The 20,435-nt window shown below is 34.7% G+C and overlaps 1 protein-coding gene and 2 long non-coding RNA genes across 12 annotated transcripts; 2 read left to right on the forward strand and 1 right to left on the reverse strand.

Moving 5' to 3' along the window:
• Positions 1-492: 492 nt before the first annotated feature.
• On the reverse strand, positions 493-14,565 carry LOC149968867 (TGF-beta-activated kinase 1 and MAP3K7-binding protein 1-like). Of its 8 annotated transcripts, none has more exons than XM_090155003.1 (9): positions 14,460-14,559; positions 11,577-11,627; positions 11,368-11,467; positions 10,071-10,442; positions 7,682-7,820; positions 7,383-7,608; positions 5,161-5,296; positions 2,132-2,302; positions 493-1,128 (listed from the first exon to the last, which is right to left on the reverse strand). In XM_090155003.1, exons 2-9 carry the CDS (start codon positions 11,615-11,617, stop codon positions 754-756), a joined length of 1,560 nt encoding a protein of 519 aa, XP_090011129.1. In that variant the 5' UTR covers positions 11,618-11,627; positions 14,460-14,559; the 3' UTR covers positions 493-753. The 8 variants fall into 8 exon arrangements, with proteins under 8 accessions (XP_090011129.1, XP_090011128.1, XP_090011127.1 ...); XM_090155002.1 differs by lacking the exon at positions 14,460-14,559 and adding an exon at positions 13,619-13,795; XM_090155001.1 differs by lacking the exon at positions 14,460-14,559 and adding an exon at positions 12,062-12,611 and having other exon boundaries at positions 11,577-12,000.
• Positions 11,785-14,448, forward strand: LOC149968868 (uncharacterized). Of its 3 annotated transcripts, XR_016472740.1 has the most exons (4): positions 11,785-12,326; positions 12,399-12,437; positions 13,217-13,295; positions 14,159-14,448. It is a non-coding gene; the product is annotated as an uncharacterized LOC149968868 (long non-coding RNA). The 3 variants fall into 3 exon arrangements; XR_016472739.1 differs by having other exon boundaries at positions 11,785-12,437; XR_016472738.1 differs by lacking the exons at positions 11,785-12,326; positions 12,399-12,437 and having other exon boundaries at positions 13,121-13,295.
• Positions 14,566-15,076: 511 nt separating the features above from the next.
• LOC149968869 (uncharacterized) lies at positions 15,077-20,424 on the forward strand. The gene is made up of 3 exons (XR_016480669.1): positions 15,077-15,177; positions 17,895-18,023; positions 20,267-20,424. It is a non-coding gene; the product is annotated as an uncharacterized LOC149968869 (long non-coding RNA).
• Positions 20,425-20,435: the final 11 nt, after the last annotated feature.

Raw genomic sequence — 20,435 nt, forward strand, 5'->3', positions numbered from 1 at the left:
GTTTTTCAACTAACTACACTAAATGCCCTAAGGTAATAATTTTAGACTGCCATTGGAAATTAGTTAAAACTTAATCGCTTGAGTTCAAACTTAATTGTTTTAGTGAACTTTATTTGTTGGTCCCTAAACCAACTATTATAGAATTTTATGCTGATCAAAACTTTTATTTTTCTTTTATTTGGAAATTATTTTCTTATAAATTAAGGATTCCTGCAATAAACTCAGTGGCAAAACCATATTTTTTGGAGCAACAAGTAGTCTTAACTTCTGTTTCCTTTCCTTTTATCAATGGCAAAATTTATAGCATTATATTGGTAAGCACTATACTTTGCGCAATAAGTGACGGTTTTGGATAGGATAATTCATAAATATTGTGTGACTTCGAGGTGCCTTGCTTATAAATTTGGGCATCCTTTATTTAAATTTTTTGATCTACTGTAACTAAATAATTGTAAATAACATTAAAAAGTTTTCTTTATTTTGATCTTAATTTTTTAAAATTGTACTTCTAACAAGATAATTTTAAAATCAGAATAACCCTTAAAATCATCAAAATTTGACATGATATGAAAAAGTATGACATTTTCCAAATACAATGGTACTAAATACATGTTTAAACATGAAATACCAAATATAACCAGAACTAGGTCATACATCAAGCCTTACGGTACCACCACTGGCTAATGTTAATTCACTTAGAAGTCTATAGCCTTTGTATTAAAATGTGAGTAATTAACCCCACCTCGAGTCTGTTTAAAATTCAAACCCTTCCGGTAACTCTCCCTTTTTCCTCGCTTCTTCTACCGCTGTGTAGTAATCACTAAAGTCAACGTACGACTTAATTCTAGACTGATCATCCAGAGTAAGAGTAGCGCTTCTATTCGTAAGGAAAAGCTGTTGAGACTCTGTGCTACTGGTTTCCGTTATTGTACTATCTATTTTAAAAATGGAGTTTTCAGATGTGTAAGATCCAGGGGGTACGGTAATAGGGCCAATGCCTTTCAGTTTCCAAACCGGCGGTGCTTGAAAAGTTTGAATTCCAGCTGTTATGGGGCTATTAGACGAGTGAATTGATGCGGAACTTGGACTTTGTATGGAATTTGGTAAAGGCTGATTGAAATTTCTGATCTGAAATTAAATAAATTTTGTTATTTTGATGGAAAAAGACATTTAGACTGAAATGCGTAATACTAAAATTGGTATAATTAATGAAAGTATGGATGTGGTTTTGAACTGAATGTAAAGGGACATTCAGACTACATCTTTAAAAGGTCAATTAGTTTTACCACCAAATTGGTCCAACTAATTGGGAATGAATACACACACTGGTAAGCTTTTTCGGGTAGGTCGCTCATTTTGGTGTACAGATTTTAGATATCCAGTTATTTGAAATAGAATTATTCCTTAACATCACTTAGGCATGAACTTTGAAATATTTAACAATGTCTGCTTCATGTATAACATTGTTATTATTAAATGCCTTTGGGGTTTCTCTAAATAACATAAAACGTTTTGACAAACTGAAATGAATTTCATACCGGGGCTACGTTCAGTAACTCTCAACAAAGTATCTGAAAAATTAATTCGTTGAGACCGTTGCTTACTCCGTGCTGCGAAGTCACGTGACCGTTGAGCAACGGAAAAACCTGCTCTTACAGCCGATGACTTCGTTGCTCAACGGACCGGCATTGTCCGGCAACGTGACGTCAAAAAAGCCGTTCAGTAAAAAACCGGTGACCCTTTAGCTCAGCGCTGAGCTTTTTTTGAGTTACTGAACGCAGCCAGGAAATAGCATAACAGAATAATTAACAGACAATAAAAAGCACGAATAATGCCATTGGAGCACACCAAAACGTAAATTGTTATACTATTGTGACCAACCAAAATTGAATATAAACCAAATTTTGGGGGAAAGGTTTGAACATGGTTTGAACAGCTCAGGTTGTGCAATTAGTTGGCACATTGTACATGAACAACTAATTGCACCAATTAGATTGCATAAAGCAGAAGACTAGGTCTTCAAGCAGAAAATACAGTAAAATAAACTTGGCCTGGTGACACAGACATTTTTATTTTAAGGAAACACCTATTCATGCAAAAATATATAAGAATTTCTGGAAATAAAAATTACCAATAGAGAAATATCATCTCGTTTCTGGCAAGTTTTTGAGCCTCTACTTTGTGACATGTACATATCATGATGTACACGAACAATTCTGTCAACTACAGCTTGCGCTACTGCGGTTAAATTTGACTGAATATTGAACTGTTCCAGTACTAGCTCCGCTATGTCAATATTAACCTTTAAGAAAAATAATATTTAATAAAATATTTAATATCAGAGGTACCCAAGAGCGAAAGTTTTGTTTGGTTTTATATCTAGAATAACAACAATAATAATAATAATGAAGTAATTGACTTCACTCAGGTAACACACAAAAAAACAAGTCTATGATTTAAATGGATCAATAATCAATTTCAGAAGTGATTGGCATTAGTTACATTAAAAAACAAGTCATTTCATATATTGACAGACCATTTTTTAATTTAGTTTATACTCTCTTTAATGCTTGTACATTTTCATTAAATTATTACACTGCTTTTTTACTTTTGCCATTCTTCATAATCGAAAGTGGTGATACCATAAGTCTTGAGTATAATATTGTAAGTATGACTCTACTGTAAAAACGTTGAAACGCACTATAGCACATTTGGTCATCATTATGAATCAACTACCTCTCACCTAGCCTTTAGGGTATCTTTCTTTTGATGATGTTACTAGGAATAAGTCTAAAACCAGTCATCAAAGAGAAGTACTGAATAGACTTATACAAATATTATTGAACATTTTCAAAGTGCTTTTCATTTAATTTAATTATTTTAAATTATATTTCACAAAGGGATAAAATATTTTTTTTTTAACTTAATGAAAAGAATAGAATACAATTATAGACTTATGGTGATATAAAAAGCGGCATAAGACCCAAAAGTGTGTCAGTACGGTATAATGTTTAATGAGAGCTTGTCGCGAAGTAAAAAGAGGGAGTGGGAGAAGGCGTAAGAATTACGTCATCAAAATTTGAAATTTTCTCCACTTAGTGAGGCGTTTTAGAACGATGTCTACTGTCTACATGCGGATGGATTGAAGAGATAAATTCATGCCAGACCATAGACTAAATATAACGTTACTAGTACTATTCCAATTAAAAGACTTTGTAGTCTATTGTAAGACTAGCTCTCAGTAAATATTTTAAAGGGCGCAAAGGTAGAGTTGATACACTTTTGGTGATATTTATGAAGGGAAGTATTAAGATTTTAGCAAAACTAGAGGTAAGTGGAGTAATTTTAAAGTGGTTAATTTAAAATCCATTTATTGTCTTTCAAATAAATATAATAATTATCAGCTAAACCAATACCCTACACTAACTATTACTGTTAACCTCAACAGGTTTTTATGACAAGGGGAAACCTTAATATTGTCTTATAATTAGATAATTAACATTCTAATCAGTATCTTTTATTGAGAGATCAATTCAACCCAAATGCATTGGGAGGAAGGCAGTACAATATATGTATTGTCATGGCAATAAATGATCATAGCAGGACTAATATGATTAAAAAAGGTGTACAATATGATTCACCAACTATTGAATAACATTTAAATACATAACCCATGTTGGGTGAAGGTAACTACAGCACCTCATTGATTTTAATTGTTACTTTGTTTGCGCCTGATAGACCTTGTCACGTAGATAGCGTGGGTAATTTTTATTTTGGCCGCAAATGATTATTTAATTTTTTAATTTAAAAAATTGAACTTCTTTGGGTATTTTAAAGTTTTTTTGTGGTTATTATTTTCGTCGTGTGTTCGCCGACACCACGTGTTTTTCAGTCCTAATAATTTCCACGTGGTATTCCGGTAGTTTGTTAAATAAATTACAAGTATTCTTAATTTTGGGAATTTTGGAAAATTTCTAGGTTTGTTGCCTTTTTTTGGCCGCAAACGCTTATTTAATTTTTTAGTTTAAGTTTTAAAATTTTCACTTTTTTAGGCCTTTTCACGATTTTTATTATTATTTTCGTCGTGTGTTCGCCGACACTTGCAGTTTCGGTAGCCCACACCACGTGTTGTTCACTCCGAATAATTTCCACGTGATATTGCGCTACTTTCTTGTGGTTATTTGCGTTGTTGATTCGCATAATCTCCACGTGACATTCAGCGAGTTTCTAAGAATCTATTGTGTCTTCAGGCAACAGTGAATCGAGTGATGAACCAACAGACTACTGGTGAAACGTCGGACGAAATTTACGAAGGAGAATTCTTCACTTTTTTTTAATTGGATCGCCTCCGGTAATTCCACGGAAATGATCGAATGATTATCCAACAATTACTATAATTTTTCCAGTCACGTACCCCACTTTGCCCTTGGTCTTGCGATATACGCTCAAATTTTTCCCATGCCCGACAATACTTGGTAGGGTATGCCTAGGTACTGTTCTCTAGGTCGCTTTTTAGTATGGGGCTGGGGCGGCGCCGTGCACCCCCAGCACGAGAGCGTAGCCAACGTGCGGCGCCGTCAGGCGCCAATACTTATACTAACACGAAAAACTGTTCTTTAGCAATTTTTTAAAGCAGTCTGGTGTCGGCGAACACACGACAAAATAATTTCAACCCGAAATCTAGGAACTTGCAAAAATTGCCAAGACTTTACAATTAAATTAAAACATTAAATCTTCATTTGCGGCCCTAAAAAAAAATACCATCGTAATCTCCGCGTCAAACTCTATCGTATCAGCCGAAAAAAATTATAAAACAGGATGAGGTTGCTGTAGTTTACTTTTGCCCTAATGTTTAAAAATTATGATATTACAAAATTTTGGTACCATAAAATAATGTTTTATATAACTATTGTGGCACCAGCAGAGATGGTGCCAAACAGCACAACAACTAGAAGTGTGTCAACCTCTTTGTAAAAAGATACTGTTCTAATGCATTATCATTGAATTACCAAGTTAGTATTTAATGGGTTTGATGTATTCAGTCTCAAAAACGTAAAATTTTAGTAACACATTAGCAAATTAGAAAAGCAGTTAATGAAATAAACTATTTTATGCCAACTGTCACAAGAATTAAGGTCTAAGGTAAAATTCAGAATATACTTGCTGCGTCCCCGTAGCTTCTTCAACTGATTTAAAAAGTCCATCAGACATAAGAATAAAAAAATTACAGCTGTCATCAATTGCTATGCCACCGCAAATTTCTGGTTCTGATATGACTGGCTCTTCTTTGGCTAAACTAAATTATAAAACATGATATTTATCCCATAGATTAATATAAAACACCACTATTATAGTGTACAATAAAAAGGTATTTAATTAAAAACCACTAAGGCTGTTTCGACGACTAAACAGAAGTACAATAAAACGCTTAACTACAAGATTACTGGTGTTTTAATTATTTTATTCTATACATATGTATAAGATTATCGATCTCAACTAAATCAGCCAGCGCATTTTTCTCAAAAACTATATAATCTAGAGATCTGAAATTTTCAGGGTATACTTCAGTAATATTGATTTCAAAGTTTTCTAAAACTTATTTTTTTTTCACCGAAAGATGTCAGAAAAACGTTTCAATTAAAACATTGTAGAGCGTACTCTCAAACCTACAAAAATAAATTATTTTATCAAAAATGGTCAATTTTCACTTAGATATTACGTCATGAACAAAATCAAGTTTGTACTACTTAAAATAACTTTTGCTGAGTCATTTGTAAATTAAGTTGTAAGCATAACACTATTCAGTGTACAAAAGAATACATTTTTTATTCAATGCAACAATAAGACATTTAAGGTGGGGTAACTGAGTGGTTAGCAATCTTGCCTTGCAGCAAGAGGAGCCGGGTTCGATCCAAGGTAGTGGTACGGGTTGAAAACTCAAAACCACTCCTGCGTTGAGTTTGTAAGTTTTCTCCCTGCTGGTAAGAACGGATTCCGCCAAGCGCTTGGGTTTCCCCTTTCCAAAAAACTTGTCCAGGTTAGCGGTAATAGTAAGTGTCAGGAGCTGTTGGCTCACGTGACATGAAGGGCTTTCCACCACCCTCCTACACAATTTAATCCAATCACCAGTAATTGGCTTCAAAAGTCACTAGTTGACTTAGGCCTGTGTGGTTCCTAGGTATTAGCTTAGCTGATAATTATTACCTACTAGATACATCATGACATGCTATTTGTCCAAGAACAAAGCATAGTGATTGTGTTTTATGGAAATTAAACGAAAGATCTTAAGTTCAAAAGAGTTCACAGGCAAAAATAATTAATTACAGGTATGGTTCAACAATTCCGATGGAACAAATTATATTTGAAGGTGCGAAAGTACGCTCTACACCTTTCTCATTGAAACGTTTCGTCTGACGCCTATCAATGAAAATTTTTTTTTTTTTGAAAACTACAAGAAATATTTTAAAATTTTTCTGAAATTAACAAATTAAAAAGTTGCCTTGCCAGTAAATATTTTTAGAATTTCTTAACTCTTAGATTGTTTAAAAAAATATACTGCCCAAATGCCCAAGGACACACTGTATACACTTCGGAATGTGTAAGGCTGCATTGCCCATGCAACTGGAGAAATGGGCAGGGCTTTAACTATAGGGAATGTAACACTAGCGCATCTCTCTAAATTTATTTTAAACTTAGCAAAACAAATAATAGCACTTTTTTCACCTAAAGTCACAGGCTGGGGGTTACATAATTGACCTAAGGTCGAAGTGCGCGGCTTTCCACCCCTTTCAATAATAATATCAAAACATGGATTTAAGAACCCATTAATTCAGTGTCTTAAGTTTACGAAAATGGTCTAGCTTTAGTGTACCAGAACTCACATTCTTTAGGTCCAAATATAACCTCTCGTAACAAGATAAGTTGAATATGATAGAAGATTGTATGGAAATTAATAATAATAATAATAATAATCAGCTAGGCTAATACCCTAAGTCATGCGACTTTTGAAGCCATTAGTTCAGGTGGCCGGGTTACAATGCGTAGGAGGGTGGTGGCAAGCCCTGCATGCCACGCGTTCGAGCCAACAGCTCCCTACACTAACTATTACCGTTAACCTCAACAAGTTAAACTGCTTTTTCCCTATCAAGTTAAAGAGACAGTAAACTAAGAGTTACTTGGGGAAACTATGTGGCAGAACCTGCTCAAACTGCACCGATCACTGGTGAGAGAGGAAAAATTTGGCATGATCGAGTTCGAAGAAAGTCCGCCTTAAGCGGTAATGTACAAGCAACAATACAATTTGAGTAAGATCTGCATTATAGCTTTCATTTGGACTTAACCTTTCAATCATTGTATTTAAAAATGGGTTATGTTTAACGTACCTTAATATGTCAAAATCTTTATATCCGCCTTTGACCAAATAATTTCCTATGCATCTAGTGTTTTCTTGATTTCCCAAAAGGCTTCCTGTACGTATCTTTTCAATATCCAATCCCAATTGGGAAAGCCTTAGTAATTCGTCTTCATTCACAATGTTATGATCAATACTGAGTTGGAATACTTCCATGCTTCCATTCGTTGTTTTACACAAAAGTGCTCTACTGTCCCCTTAAGTTATATCCGTATTAATAATAATTTTGTACATTAATATCTTAAAGGAATAAACAACAAAATTGCTTACCAGCATTTGCAACATAAAGCTTCTCATTCACTATTAAAGCAACAACGGCAGTTGTGCCACTTGAAACTTCAGCCATTACCTCTCTAAGCCTGTTAACCACTTCAGGAAATTTTTGATAAGCTTCATAAGAACTAAAACCCTGAAATAAGAAATACTGTATAATAAGTAGGGATACTACAAAATATCGCCCAATTATTCTAACATCAGCCAATATTGGCTTCAGTGAAGCCGATATTGGCTGATACCAGTATTAGAACAATATTTTCAGAAAAGCATTTAAAAATAAGAAAATTCTCGATTAACTAACTAATGATAATATTTTATTTGATTGCCTGCGCCACGGATGCCAGACTTCAGAAGCTAGATCATACCTTTTTTTAGACAGGGGGTTACGAGTGTAAACAAATAAATACAACGATATTCGATTAGTGATAGAAAATATGTATCATGTAAAATTAAAAGAAACATACTTGCAAACATTTTTCATGAAAAATTTCAATAAAATGGTATGACAGTGTACTGAACCGTCTTTTACAATGATTTTATCATATACACTACTGTTATGATAGATAACTTGGTTAATATCAGCTGTAACCATATCGGTGTATCCCTAATTATCTGGCATTAAAGTATTAATAATATTAATTTATTAATATCCATAATACATAAAAATTATAAAAAGGATTTAGTGTTGTTTGGTTAGCGACTTGCACAAAATTTCTTGTGCACTTTTAAACATCATTGCCTTTATTTCTTGTTTAACTTATGGTAAAAAGTACTTTGGAAATAAAAAAATACACACATTTAGCCACCGAACTTTGGAGCCCCTTTAAAAACCATAAATTTCACCCATTCCATGCCACGCTCCACCAAGCACTTCACGATGGTGATCAGCGCCTTAGGTTGGATATTATACCTTCATTTTGTTGGTGGCCCAATTTACTTTTAAAACATCTCTAATTTTTTATGCTAACTATAAAACAATGGTTTTTATATTTTAAGATCAGTGCTATAATTTCTTTTCCCAAACATAAAACTTTCTCTAAAATAAAGTTTTTTCAGTGTGCATCTCTTTATTATATACATCTTGGTACCCAATAAAATTGAAACACATATCTGCTCAGGCTCAAGACACACATTTTCCAACAACAGGAGAAGCACTCACCAAAACTTACACGGCCATATACAATTGGGATATTGTATTTTCTGTTTAACAGTGCCTTTTTTCAAATATCAGCAGGAACCTATGTACGGACATGTTTCAAGCAAGCTCAACTAGAATGTGGAAAGCCGGCATAAAATATTGAGGCAATTTTGGGACCTCAGTTTGGTCAAGTTAAAAAAATAAACGCTTGGTAATAATGGTTCTCACGTAGTATCGCGGAATTTTTATTTCTGCAAAATTATTTTGACACAGAAATGTCCAGTATCGTCTGAAGTATCCAAAATAAAAATAAAAAAATGGACAAGCTTTGGTGTGTTGATATTTTGCAAATTACTGTTTTATTATTGAGTGGGGTGGCAAGCCAAACACTTCGACCTAAGGTCCATTGTGCATCCCCAAACTGGGTGACTTAAATAAGTCCTATTGCTGACACAAAGCTTAAAATCTGCCTGGCCGTGATGTTAGAGACATCATACGTCTCCAACCGATGCATACCCAAATGCTCAAACCTCTGGGCTGCATAGTAATCGCAGCTACAGAGTACATGTGAGGCAGTTTCCTCCTCAGCTAGACAGGCTCTGCAAATCGGGTCATCACTGACCCCAATGAGAGTTAAATGTCTGTTAAGATGGCAGTGGCCTGTAAGTAGGCCAATAACAATCCTAATACTAGCCCTAGAGAGCGAGAGTAATTCTATGGCTCTCTCCCTAGAAGGGCCAAGAGTAAACTCTTTGGCCTGCCTTTGACCCTCAATCTCAGACCATTGTCTGAGTTGACGATCTGACATAAACTTGGAGATCAAGCCGCGTACAAGTCCCCGGGAGATGGGGATAGCAGGTTCTGGCCCAATGAACCCAGCCCTCGCACCTTCCTTGGCCAAGGCGTCGGCCCTTTCGTTCCCAAAATGCCCCTTATGCCCCGGTACCCAACAAAGTTTAACATTATTGTGCAACCCAAGAGGACAGAGGAGATCTAAGCAGTTAAGAACCAGTTTAGAAAGAATACTATACTGGCTGAGAGCTCTATCCGAATAAATCTGGATAACCTTCCCATGATACCCCTGATTTAAACAGTAAGTAACAGAGGAGCAAATGGTCAAAATTTCCGCCTGGAATACACTAGTGTGTATCCCTAGGCTTACTACAATTAAACTTATTTAATAAATTAAGTTACTAGTTTGAATATATCACTTTTCGCAACCACTTCATGGAAAAACAAATTTACCTGAAGTTGCTCTTGTAAGTTTGCCTTTTCTGCTAGCAAATCATCGATGGATTCAAAAAATCCCTTTTCCACAGTATGAAATGCTTGTTGCAAAACTTCCCGGATTTCTTCATCCTTCCCTTTTCCTTCTAACTGGTCAAGCAACACTTCAGCCGGCATTCTCTGAGAAGCAAAGTCTGCAGCTCTCACTCCCTCGTGACCATCGAAAACCCCGTAAAAGAATGTGTTGTCGTTCAATTTAAACCTAAAGCTTCTATCTTCAAACTGATGTTGTTCCCTCCTTATTCCATCTTCTCTGTATATCTGATTGGTTGACGAACCAAGTCCAGATAAATGGCAAACCGGCAAGTCATCAGTCCAACTATGAGAGGACTACAATGATAATATGAAACGTTTAACTAAAGTTAACATGTACACATTTTTAGTTGGTATGTGTCGGATATTATCTTTCTCTAAGATTTAAAAAACCACGGCCTTGAAGGTGCATGCAAAAAACACTAATAATTTTGGGGAAAATGAAGGGCTTAATTAAGGGAAATTTACAGCAACAATATTTATCGACAACTACTTGTAACATTGACCCCAAAACTCATTATTGCCCGAGATGGTACTTTTGCCACTTAAATGTTCCCAAGTCAAAAAATTCTGGTAGATAATAGAAAATATCAGCCTAGAGAATCTATGTGGAAAATAGTGGCCAGAATATTATATTGCTCGAAAAAATTGTCTACTGTTTTTTGTGTTGTACTTTTACTACTTAAGTGAAGTCTAGTGTTATATTTTAAAATTAATCATTTGAACATTTAACTGTAATTAGTTGTTTTAGTGTAATAAATACAATATTCTTTATCTACATTATTAGCCACTTTTTCCAGTATTTGCCTCTGCTGTTATTTATTGGTAAAAGTGGCAGTACTAATCAGCTGCTAAGGATGTGCTCGATTCAATATGTAAAATGTCCTGGCTGTTTTGCATAGAACCAAGTTTAGTTGTAATAACTAAATTATCAGATTAATAATTAAAAATGTGCAATCGAAGTTCAATCTCCATTTAAGAATAAGAAAATTTTCGTATAAAAATATAATTACTTTAATTTATTTTACTGTTTCAGGTACGTTAATAGGCCTACGATAAGTTTCATAATAATTTTAATCATAAAAAATTCTTAATGAGTTTAATTTATTTCCAATTCTAAAAAATTCTGAAATTGCCAAATGATATTTTGATATCACAAACGGACAATAAAAGTTTAATATTTGTCCCATTTTAATATGACATAATAAACAGACCATCTTACATCATCAAGAGACAGCACAGAAAGTCTTAACCCAATTCCTACACCAACATCGGGTTTTTGGCCACTCTCGGGTCTGGTTGGCATGCTACCTAAATTATTGCTGAAAAAGAAATTAGACCAATTAACTGAATATTTTAAATACAAATTAGAATAAACCTAACAACAATTTTTTAATGGTAAATTAAAAATGTAACAAAAAAGTTATTTACCCCAAAAACACAAATCCTTGTTCAATTGTCTCATCTGACATTGCATAATTTCTATGGAATTGCATTATCAGTAGTAAATTAGTAGTGTAATTACGATAACTGTTGAAATATCTTAAACCTTATCGGAAAGCTATTAAAGCAGTAAACTGAATTTGGTGATTATATTTATGGAGAAACAATATTATGCACATACAGTCAGGTATCTGACAACAGAACAACTTGCTTTGGATTGCCCTCGGCAAAGTTTCATTGCTGTTTAAAGGGAATATAACCTCTGGTATTTCTGTCGCCCTCCAAGGGTTCCAATATTGTCCGCTGCCTCCCATGGCTTTTCACACCTGCGGCGCTGATAATCGCTGATTGTGAAGGGAATAAAGGAAATTGATGGGGTCTTCCATAAAGAACGCGTTGGAGGTTCTATTCCCTTTAAGTTATAATGAATTACAAAAGCCATCACCATATGAAAGTAAGCGTAAAAAAATTACCTGCAGCCTGTAACATAAGTCTCCATTGGGAAAAACCAATGCGAAATATCACAAGTGGAAAGTAAACATTTTACTATGTTGATAAAATACTAGTGATGACGTATTGCTTAGGGCCTACGAAACTATTAGGGCCTATGAACAAGCTTTTAGGGCCTACGATTGAAATAATTTATATAGATGGTAGCCAATCTAGAGCTAAGTTCCTAGGGCCTACGAACAACTAAATCCGGCACTGGAGCAACCACACCATATCTGAGCTGAAGAGGTGATGTAGCTTCATTTGAACATTCCAAAGGGAAAATGCTATTTGTAAATAGAAGCTTTTCATTGTGCACAGAATTTTATGAACATTGGGGAACCAACGAATTAAGTATTAGTAAGTATAAGTTTTCCTCCTTGAATCGATGAAATACTGAATACCCCCAATATTTACAAAACACCCACATGCTGAGGGAAAGCATTGGCTGGTTCAGGGAAAGACAATTTAGCAGTAAGCAAATAATTTAACACGATTAGAAGAAATAAATTATTTGTAATTAAAAATTAGTAACTAAAAATCTATAAAAGTAAATCTAAGCGTAATGAAATTCGCATAGTATCAAATGTAATGTTCTCTGGCCAAAAGTGTGCCATCTTTTTTAAAGAATTTAAACACAATGCCTGAGACTTATAACAGGACTATCAAGTCTAGGTCCCCATTTTAAATTTTTTAATTATGACTAGAACCCTTTTGTAAATAAGAATTTTTTCTTAAAAGGTGATCTAATAAAAAAACGCATTCTTATTATATATATATTATACTAGCTAGTACTTCAATTAATTTAATAAAGCCAAGTACATTTATTGTTTAATTAAACCACAAAATCCAAACTTGTTTACTTTTATGAAACTTGTTTTATTAATAATATAGCATTGCACCTGGATACCTAGAATTATACCAACATTACCAAATTAGTTAAAAAAAAAAAACAGGCACAATTTGAAGGTGTGTTGATATAAAACACAAGGGTGCGACTATTATCAATTTCCTTTGCAATACACAATTTCCTAATCCATATAATAAATATAGGTAGAGAGCTATCAGTAAATTGATAACGCATATAGAGGTGTTTTTCATTTATCATTTATGGCCAAATAAATTCTTAAATCCTGCAGGTCAGAAAGTGGAACAGATCTGAACTTGTTTAACAGACAATGGACAATCAAAGGGCATCGTTTCCAGTTTTTTCATTTGGTAATTTTTCACCTAGATTTTTGTTAACTTTTTCTATTTTCAACAAAATTCATTTTCCTAACTTTTCCATAAATTTTATACAAATTTTTAAAATTCCCAGATCTTTCCACAACCTTTATACGAATTTTTAAAATTCCCTGATATAAGACCCATTTTCAAATCCCTGGCTTTTTCAAGAATTGCTGGTTGAGACACTTTGAAATTTATTTATTTTCTTTAAAATTATGTTCTAACGCTAATTTCCAATGCCAGAAGAACAGGTTTTGTCATTTTCCTAATTCGTTGCTTGAGGAAAATATCTACCCATTGAAGTTCTCTATTACCTCATTCTTATTAGCAGTATGTCAACCACTCTCCAATCAATTGACTAAGCAATAGAGTATGCCATGTTCAGGGCCGGATTAAGACTTTATGGGGCCCTAGGCCCAAGTTAATTTTGGTGCCCCCTTTCCTCAATTTATAATTGAGAAATGGAAGGAAAATTCATTTTGCTGCCAGATTTAGTATGTCGTCAGGGGCTAGACGGCAGTCCGTCAGAGAATGTGACAATCAAACGATTTTGGTTCATAGAGGTGGACGCATTTACTAAAATTACTCCAGAAAATATTTTGTGAAAAGCAAATGATTAAAGTGTTGTACTTTTATTTTTTTCGAACCCTCTTGGTGCCCTTGGATTAATAATTTATTAATCCAAGTTGGTGCCCCTTGTAGGCTTGGTGCCCTAGGCCCAGGCCTATTCGGCCTATTGGTTAATCCGGCCCTGGCCATGTTGACAAACAGTTTTATCCTACAACTAATGAACTACTTTACTAAATTGGTAATGTCATAAGTCTATAATATTGTGAGATAAGCTATCTCTTTAGGAAATACTTCACTGACAGCTGATCATTAAGGGATATCATCAGGGCCCTTCAGGGGAAGAAAATCGCCCCTAGGGAACCGCTGTCAAAGATTGAGGACGCAAAACTGTAACAGCTCTCTATGGAGTTTGAATAGTAACTGGCTCAAAGAAAGAAAAAAACATCTGAAGTATAGACATTGTCATACTAATGGAATACAATTATAGACTTTTGGTAATGCTACTCAAAATAACGTTTGTGTATAGATGAAGTTTTTGTAATAAAAATGTCACAGAGTTACAATTTTAATAAAATGCACCCTTACTGTCGGAAATAAATATTGCGACGCAACACAATTGAGAACTGGCTTCCGTCTTCTTCAAGGCCTCAAAACATCTTCCACAGCAGACGACATCGCACATCAGGAAAGGCTGCCAGTTAGCTACAGTTTTCCAAAGGCATTGAAATGGGAATAATACTGCTAGAATTACAATTACGATTTCGGTTGCCATGGTTACACGAGACCTATTCCTCCCGAGAAGACTGTACGAAATTCATCTTTAGAATTAGGCGGTAGCGCCATCTATATTTTGTAAAGTTATATGATTCGCGCAAAAATTCAATTGCAATATAGTTTCCACCACTAGAGACAGATGCCGCCACGGTTGAAGGATATAGTTGAAAAAGTCTCCATATTGAACGAAATTGGTCCCGCGCCAGCCAGATTTAGTTGTACCTCTATTTATTCCCAACTCAATGTCCAAAGGTACAATTCTCCCATATTGGTAAAAATTATACCATAGACAGTATATAACCCTAAGGGGACGAGAACTAGCTCTGATTTTTAGACCCCATCACAGTCGCTTTGCAGCCAGCTGCAAGAGTTCGTGTCGATGCTAGGGCCCCAACTGAATAAAGACGGCCGTACTTTAAAAACGGGAACTTTCAAGGTCATTTGAAGCACTTAGAAGCTTACGTGTTTTCCCCCCTCTTTCAATAACAGAGCGTCAGTGAGAGAAACAGCGACGTTAATGCAGTGGAAGGTAGGCCATTTCTCGTCCCCTTAGGGATATATACTGTCTATGATTATACACTCTTTTACGCGCGTCTTTCATCAAGGACCCTCCCACGATTTGCTCCACAGGCAGCTGCCATAGACGTACTGCACGTAGCTCTACCGTGGAAAGTTCTTTTCCCCAAAACCCGTTCTCTCACGTGTAGCACGATAATGTCGACTCTCATGAAATACGCGCGTAAAAGATTCTCCAAAGTTCTTCGGCTTTTTTACTCTTACGCGTAGTTTAAAATACGTCTATTTGTTACCAAATTTAAGGCTACAATAGATTCACAATGTTTAAAAATTATTAAATATAAGAGACACGATACTTCACGGCTATTTTACGTGCTTGCCAACACGAAGTTGAGAAGGTAAATAACATGGTGTTTCCAAAAAATAAACCCATATAAAAATAAAAGTATAAATTATAACAGGTTTTCCCTACATATCAAGAGCTTAAGAGTTTTAAGAGAGCGTGTGCTAGTGATCGTACGGTTACCAGGGTTGTAAAATTTTTGGGTCGGTTTTTTTTAAGTCGGGTTTTTCAAAAAAACATTGAATAAACGCCCGAGCGAGCGCTTAGCTACAGCCAACAACCAAAACGGAGCAGGACGGGGCAAGCCAGCAGCCTATAGTGTTGTCGTCTCATACGATTTTGAAAACTTATCACGTCACAGCTGTAGTGTTAATAGTGGCCACCATGACAGTTTTTATCAATAGGCAAATTACAATGGTGACGTCTCAGGGTTTCAGACGACAACACTCTAATTCGAAGGTAAAAAGGTCGCGTCACACTTGCTAGGCTCACCTCTCGTTCGCCCTGGTCAATAATATTTTTCATAAGTTTGTCACTTTGGGAAATATTTTACTGAGAGCTACTAACGAAGTAACGTCATCGCAAGAAGAAAATCTCCCCCTAGTGTGACGCGGGAGCAGGGCCGGCGCTAGGATTTTCGGGCCCCTGGTAATTTTTACTCCAAAATTTTGTTTTTTGGAGATAGTCAGAAAATTTTAGTTAGGCACCCGTTCCGGCGGGCCCCTTTCGGAGGCCCGGGGTACTTTTGCCCCGCTTACCCCCCCCCCCCCCCTAACGCCGGCCCTGCGCGGGAGCAAGCAAGTCTGTCTTGTGAATAGTTCTCAGTAGGGGACCAAATAAAATATCAAATATTTTTTTAAGATCATCAAATACCAAATCAAATATTTGAAAAGTCAAATAATTTGGTCAAATAGTATTTGGTTAAAAATATTTGATCAAATAGTATTCAAATATCCAATACTAGATCAAATATCAAATAATTTGGTTTTCAAATAGTGTCAAATAGTTGTCTACAACCAGTTTCAATTTAAATAACCTCCATTTCATTTATATTTAACAATAAGTCAATTACCCAATGAAACTATCATAATTATCATTAGTCAAACTATTCAGTTTAACTATTTATAATTATAGATATTAAAATTACGATCCATGGCTTTAAAATTTAAGTAATAGAAATTAAAAAGACAGATACTTTATTACCAAGTCATAAAAAAGGTAGCTTTCGGCCCAAATGTTAACAATACTAGCACTTAAAATATTTACAATTACATCGCTGACAATAAAAAATAATATCATCCCTTTTTTTATATATTTTTTATACAACCTATTTATAGTTTGTTAATTATAAAGTGATTCCATTGTAATATCCAATAACTACTTTTATAGGTTTAATTTCCTCCAACCAAATATGTTAACCGTGCCTTTATCTAGATTTATAAGTATTAAGTGACAATTAAGTCTAATAGAAATGGAATTTTAAATTGTTTCTTACCATTAGTGTAAGTTGTTCAAGTCTTAATCTTGAACTTTTCTAATTAACTGAAGTCTCAAACTATTTAAATAAAAGCATTTATTAATGACGGTTTAACATAAATAAATTTAAGTAATAATAAATCTAACTAAAACAATAGACTAACTAGTAGTAAAGAACCAAGTTTCTTTTACACTGGTCCAGCTTATAATGCTTCTTGCTTTGTGTTTTAGTTTCGCTTTCATATTTCCATTGTTCAGCCAATGGCCAAAGCGCACGAGCTTTAAAATATTTGGCGGGAAAACCCAGACAACTTCTAGCGGTTAATTGATTATTTGACTAATTTATCTAATATTTGAAATCAAGAAATTCCATTTGAAGACACCATATTATTTGATTTTGGAACTATTTGACCAAATACCAAACTATTTGATATTACCAAATACTTTTTATAGCTATTTTCAAATATCAAATTATTTGGTGAAGAAATAAAATATTTGACAAATAGTTTTAAACACTATTTGATTTGGCAAACCGGTTATTTGATTTGGTATTTGGTCCAAATAATTTGGTTGTACCAAATATTTTGCACACCCCTAGTTCTCAGTAAAATATTTACATATGACGAATAGAAAGTGTCACACTTATGGAATAATATTATACACTTAGGGTTTTACTTTTACATTTAAATAGTCGGCTGTTGAAGCGACTACTCTCGTCACTTTTGTAATCAGAAAACGCCTAATAATAAAAATAAAAAAAACCGAGAAACCCCGACCCGGTTTTTCGGGGTTTTTCTCACCCCGAAACCGACACAAACGTCACCCCGTACGATCACTAGCGTGTGCTCTCTATCTATAATATTTATATCTAGTGACGTACGAGAAAAAAATTTACCTCCCGTATTTTATAGGATAATAGACGCTTCAATAAAATAATCATCCTCCAAGGATCGCCACGAAGTAATATTTCCGAGGGCCAGGACCTGCAAGATTCTTGGTCCCGCAATAAAATAATCTCAACTCAGTGACGTCACAAACGCGTAAGTCTTTTCAAAATTTTCTCAAAACAGAAGCTCGATCGAGACCCCGTTGGCCTATTCCTACCGTTCTAGGTTTTGTTAGGATTAAATACATGTATAAAATTGTGTTGATTATTTGGGCGCGCACTCCAAATATTTTAGATTGGCTCGCTCTCTTCAAAATTAGAAAAAAAAAGCGCGCTCAATAAATAGACGCTTAAATAAAACATCTTCCCAGAAATTGCCAAGAAGTAATATTTCCGACAGCCAGGACTCATGAGTTACTATGTTACTATTTATATAGTGCTTGTTGAAATATTAAAAAAGCTGGAAACTTTTCTCGAACATAACATCGGTTTTTTGCTCAGCCTTAACATGCCAAAAAAGTTACCTGGTTAAAAGGAAACACTTGTTGCATACCGTACTGCAAAAGTAATACGTTTAGGCCTAGTTCTAAAGGAATTAGTTTTCTTTTTCCGAAAGATAATTTTATACGAAATTAATTAACTCTGCCTCCATGAGAAGCCTTAAAATTGCCCGGTAATATAAAAATATTCCGTATAATTTTAATTATATATAACATAAGAGGATGATAATAATAATAATATTATCTTCTTATATTTAGTTTTAGTAACATAATATATTTTACCTTAAAATATATTATCGAAAATTAACATAAGTCGACGCATTTCTTATCTGGCGCAAAATTCTCATGAGGGCAAAAACGCGTCTCCAATTGGCTTAAATATGACTTTTTGGCTAGCCATTCTAACCGTTTAACCGACTGACCGGAAATAGTTCCTTCCCAGATGAATTTGGAGAGGGGAGTAAAACGGAGTATCTTTTATTGAAGTGTCCATTTAACGTGCATCGGGATTATAGCGAAAATCACCAATATTTTTCGAAAGCTTATTACATTATCGTTTGTTTTGGAAATAAGGTATTGATTTATGTTTATTGATAATCAAATTCCTATTCCTTGTACGGAAAACAATTATATGATTTTATTAAAGGTAGAATTTCGATTCCGATGTTGTATTCATTGAATTGGGAATAATACTGCTAGAATTACAATTACGATTTCGGTTGCCATGGTTACGCGGGACCTATTCTGAGAAGACTACGAAATTCATCTTTATAATTAGGCGGTAGCGCCATCTATATTTGGTAAAGTTATATGATTCGCGCAAAAATTCAATTGCAATATAGTTGCCACCACTAGAGACAGATGCCGCCACGGTTGAACGATATAGTTGAAAAAGTCTCCATATTGAAAGAAATTGGTCCCGCGCCAGCCAGATTTAGTTGTACCTCTATTTATTCCCAACTCAATGGTTGTATTAGTGTTCTCCCTAAGGGTTAAAATGTTTTTTTGAAAATCTCATCGGTTCGACGTGAAGTAGCTCTTTTTTCAACCGATATCGCTAGCATCGAAATCAAAACAAGACGCTTAAGCTAAATTTTGACCAAAGGCGGGACATAAAAGTGCCCCTCGCGTTGATTGGCTCGTTTGTAAATTTGTCAATAACTTAAATTATAGTCAATTTTAACAGTATATTTTAAATGGGATATATAATTTAGGTTAAAGTCCACTAATTATAATGCTCTACGAGTGCAGTTTTGCCCATCTCTGAAAACTATCGCTACGCTCCCTTAGGTTTGTCATTGATGAAGTAATTGTTCAACGGAGATAGCAAAGTTTCCAAGTAATGAAGACGCATATAACAATACAAAACTGCTTTATTTTCATCTGTACAAGGTTTTGAAATTTTCCGGTCACGTAGCTCGTGCAAGGGGACATTAAATTTTGGAACTTATAATTTCGATGCCCTCTTCAAGGTCATTAAAAATTATCCCAAGAACCGTTGAGCATAGAAAGTTCCAATTATCCAATTACAGGCAAAAACAAGAAGGTCATGGTTAAAATAATGACCAAAAGACCAAACTCAAGTGTTAGTAAATAAAATACAACCGTCGTTTTGTAAACTAAATTTACGGCGGAGGGAAGGGAAGGAACTACCTGAAATTCGCGCCCAAAATTTCTGAACGATTTTGTGGCCCCTTAATCTCAAACCCGCGCATTGTTTAACCTTGAATTAATTAATTAATCCAAGGTTTAACGGACCACTCCTATTTCTATTGGAAATGAAATAGGTAATCATACATATAAATTCATGTTAGTTTCCATTATAAAGAACGTATTTAAGTCCCTAAGAACGTAAAATCTAGGCAATGATGGCACCATTCTCTATTCTAATCTGTAGGTATCATTGAAGAAGCTGCGAAATGTTGCCAGACACAGAAAAGGTAGCTAGAGGGCAACTTGCGCCTCATACATACTTCAGCTTAAAAACAGTTTAAATTGGTTGGAACGCCAGTTCTGACCAACAAAATTCAAATAAACTAGAAATCAAGACCAGTTCCAAGTGATAT

This window comes from Leiobunum rupestre, chromosome 1 (assembly GCF_980474605.1).
Source record: "Leiobunum rupestre chromosome 1, qqLeiRupe1.1.hap1, whole genome shotgun sequence".
Lineage (NCBI taxonomy): Eukaryota > Metazoa > Arthropoda > Arachnida > Opiliones > Sclerosomatidae > Leiobunum > Leiobunum rupestre.

Coding starts and splice junctions, on each gene's coding strand:
- LOC149968867 (XM_090155000.1), bottom strand. CDS start 12,087: ATGGAGACTTATGTTACAGGCTGCAG. Junction 7,821..10,070: donor ACTTACAAGAGCAACTTCAG/GTAAATTTGTTT, acceptor TTCTTATTTCAG/GGTTTTAGTTCTTATGAAGC. Junction 1,129..2,131: donor GAGATGATATTTCTCTATTG/GTAATTTTTATT, acceptor ATTTAATTTCAG/ATCAGAAATTTCAATCAGCC.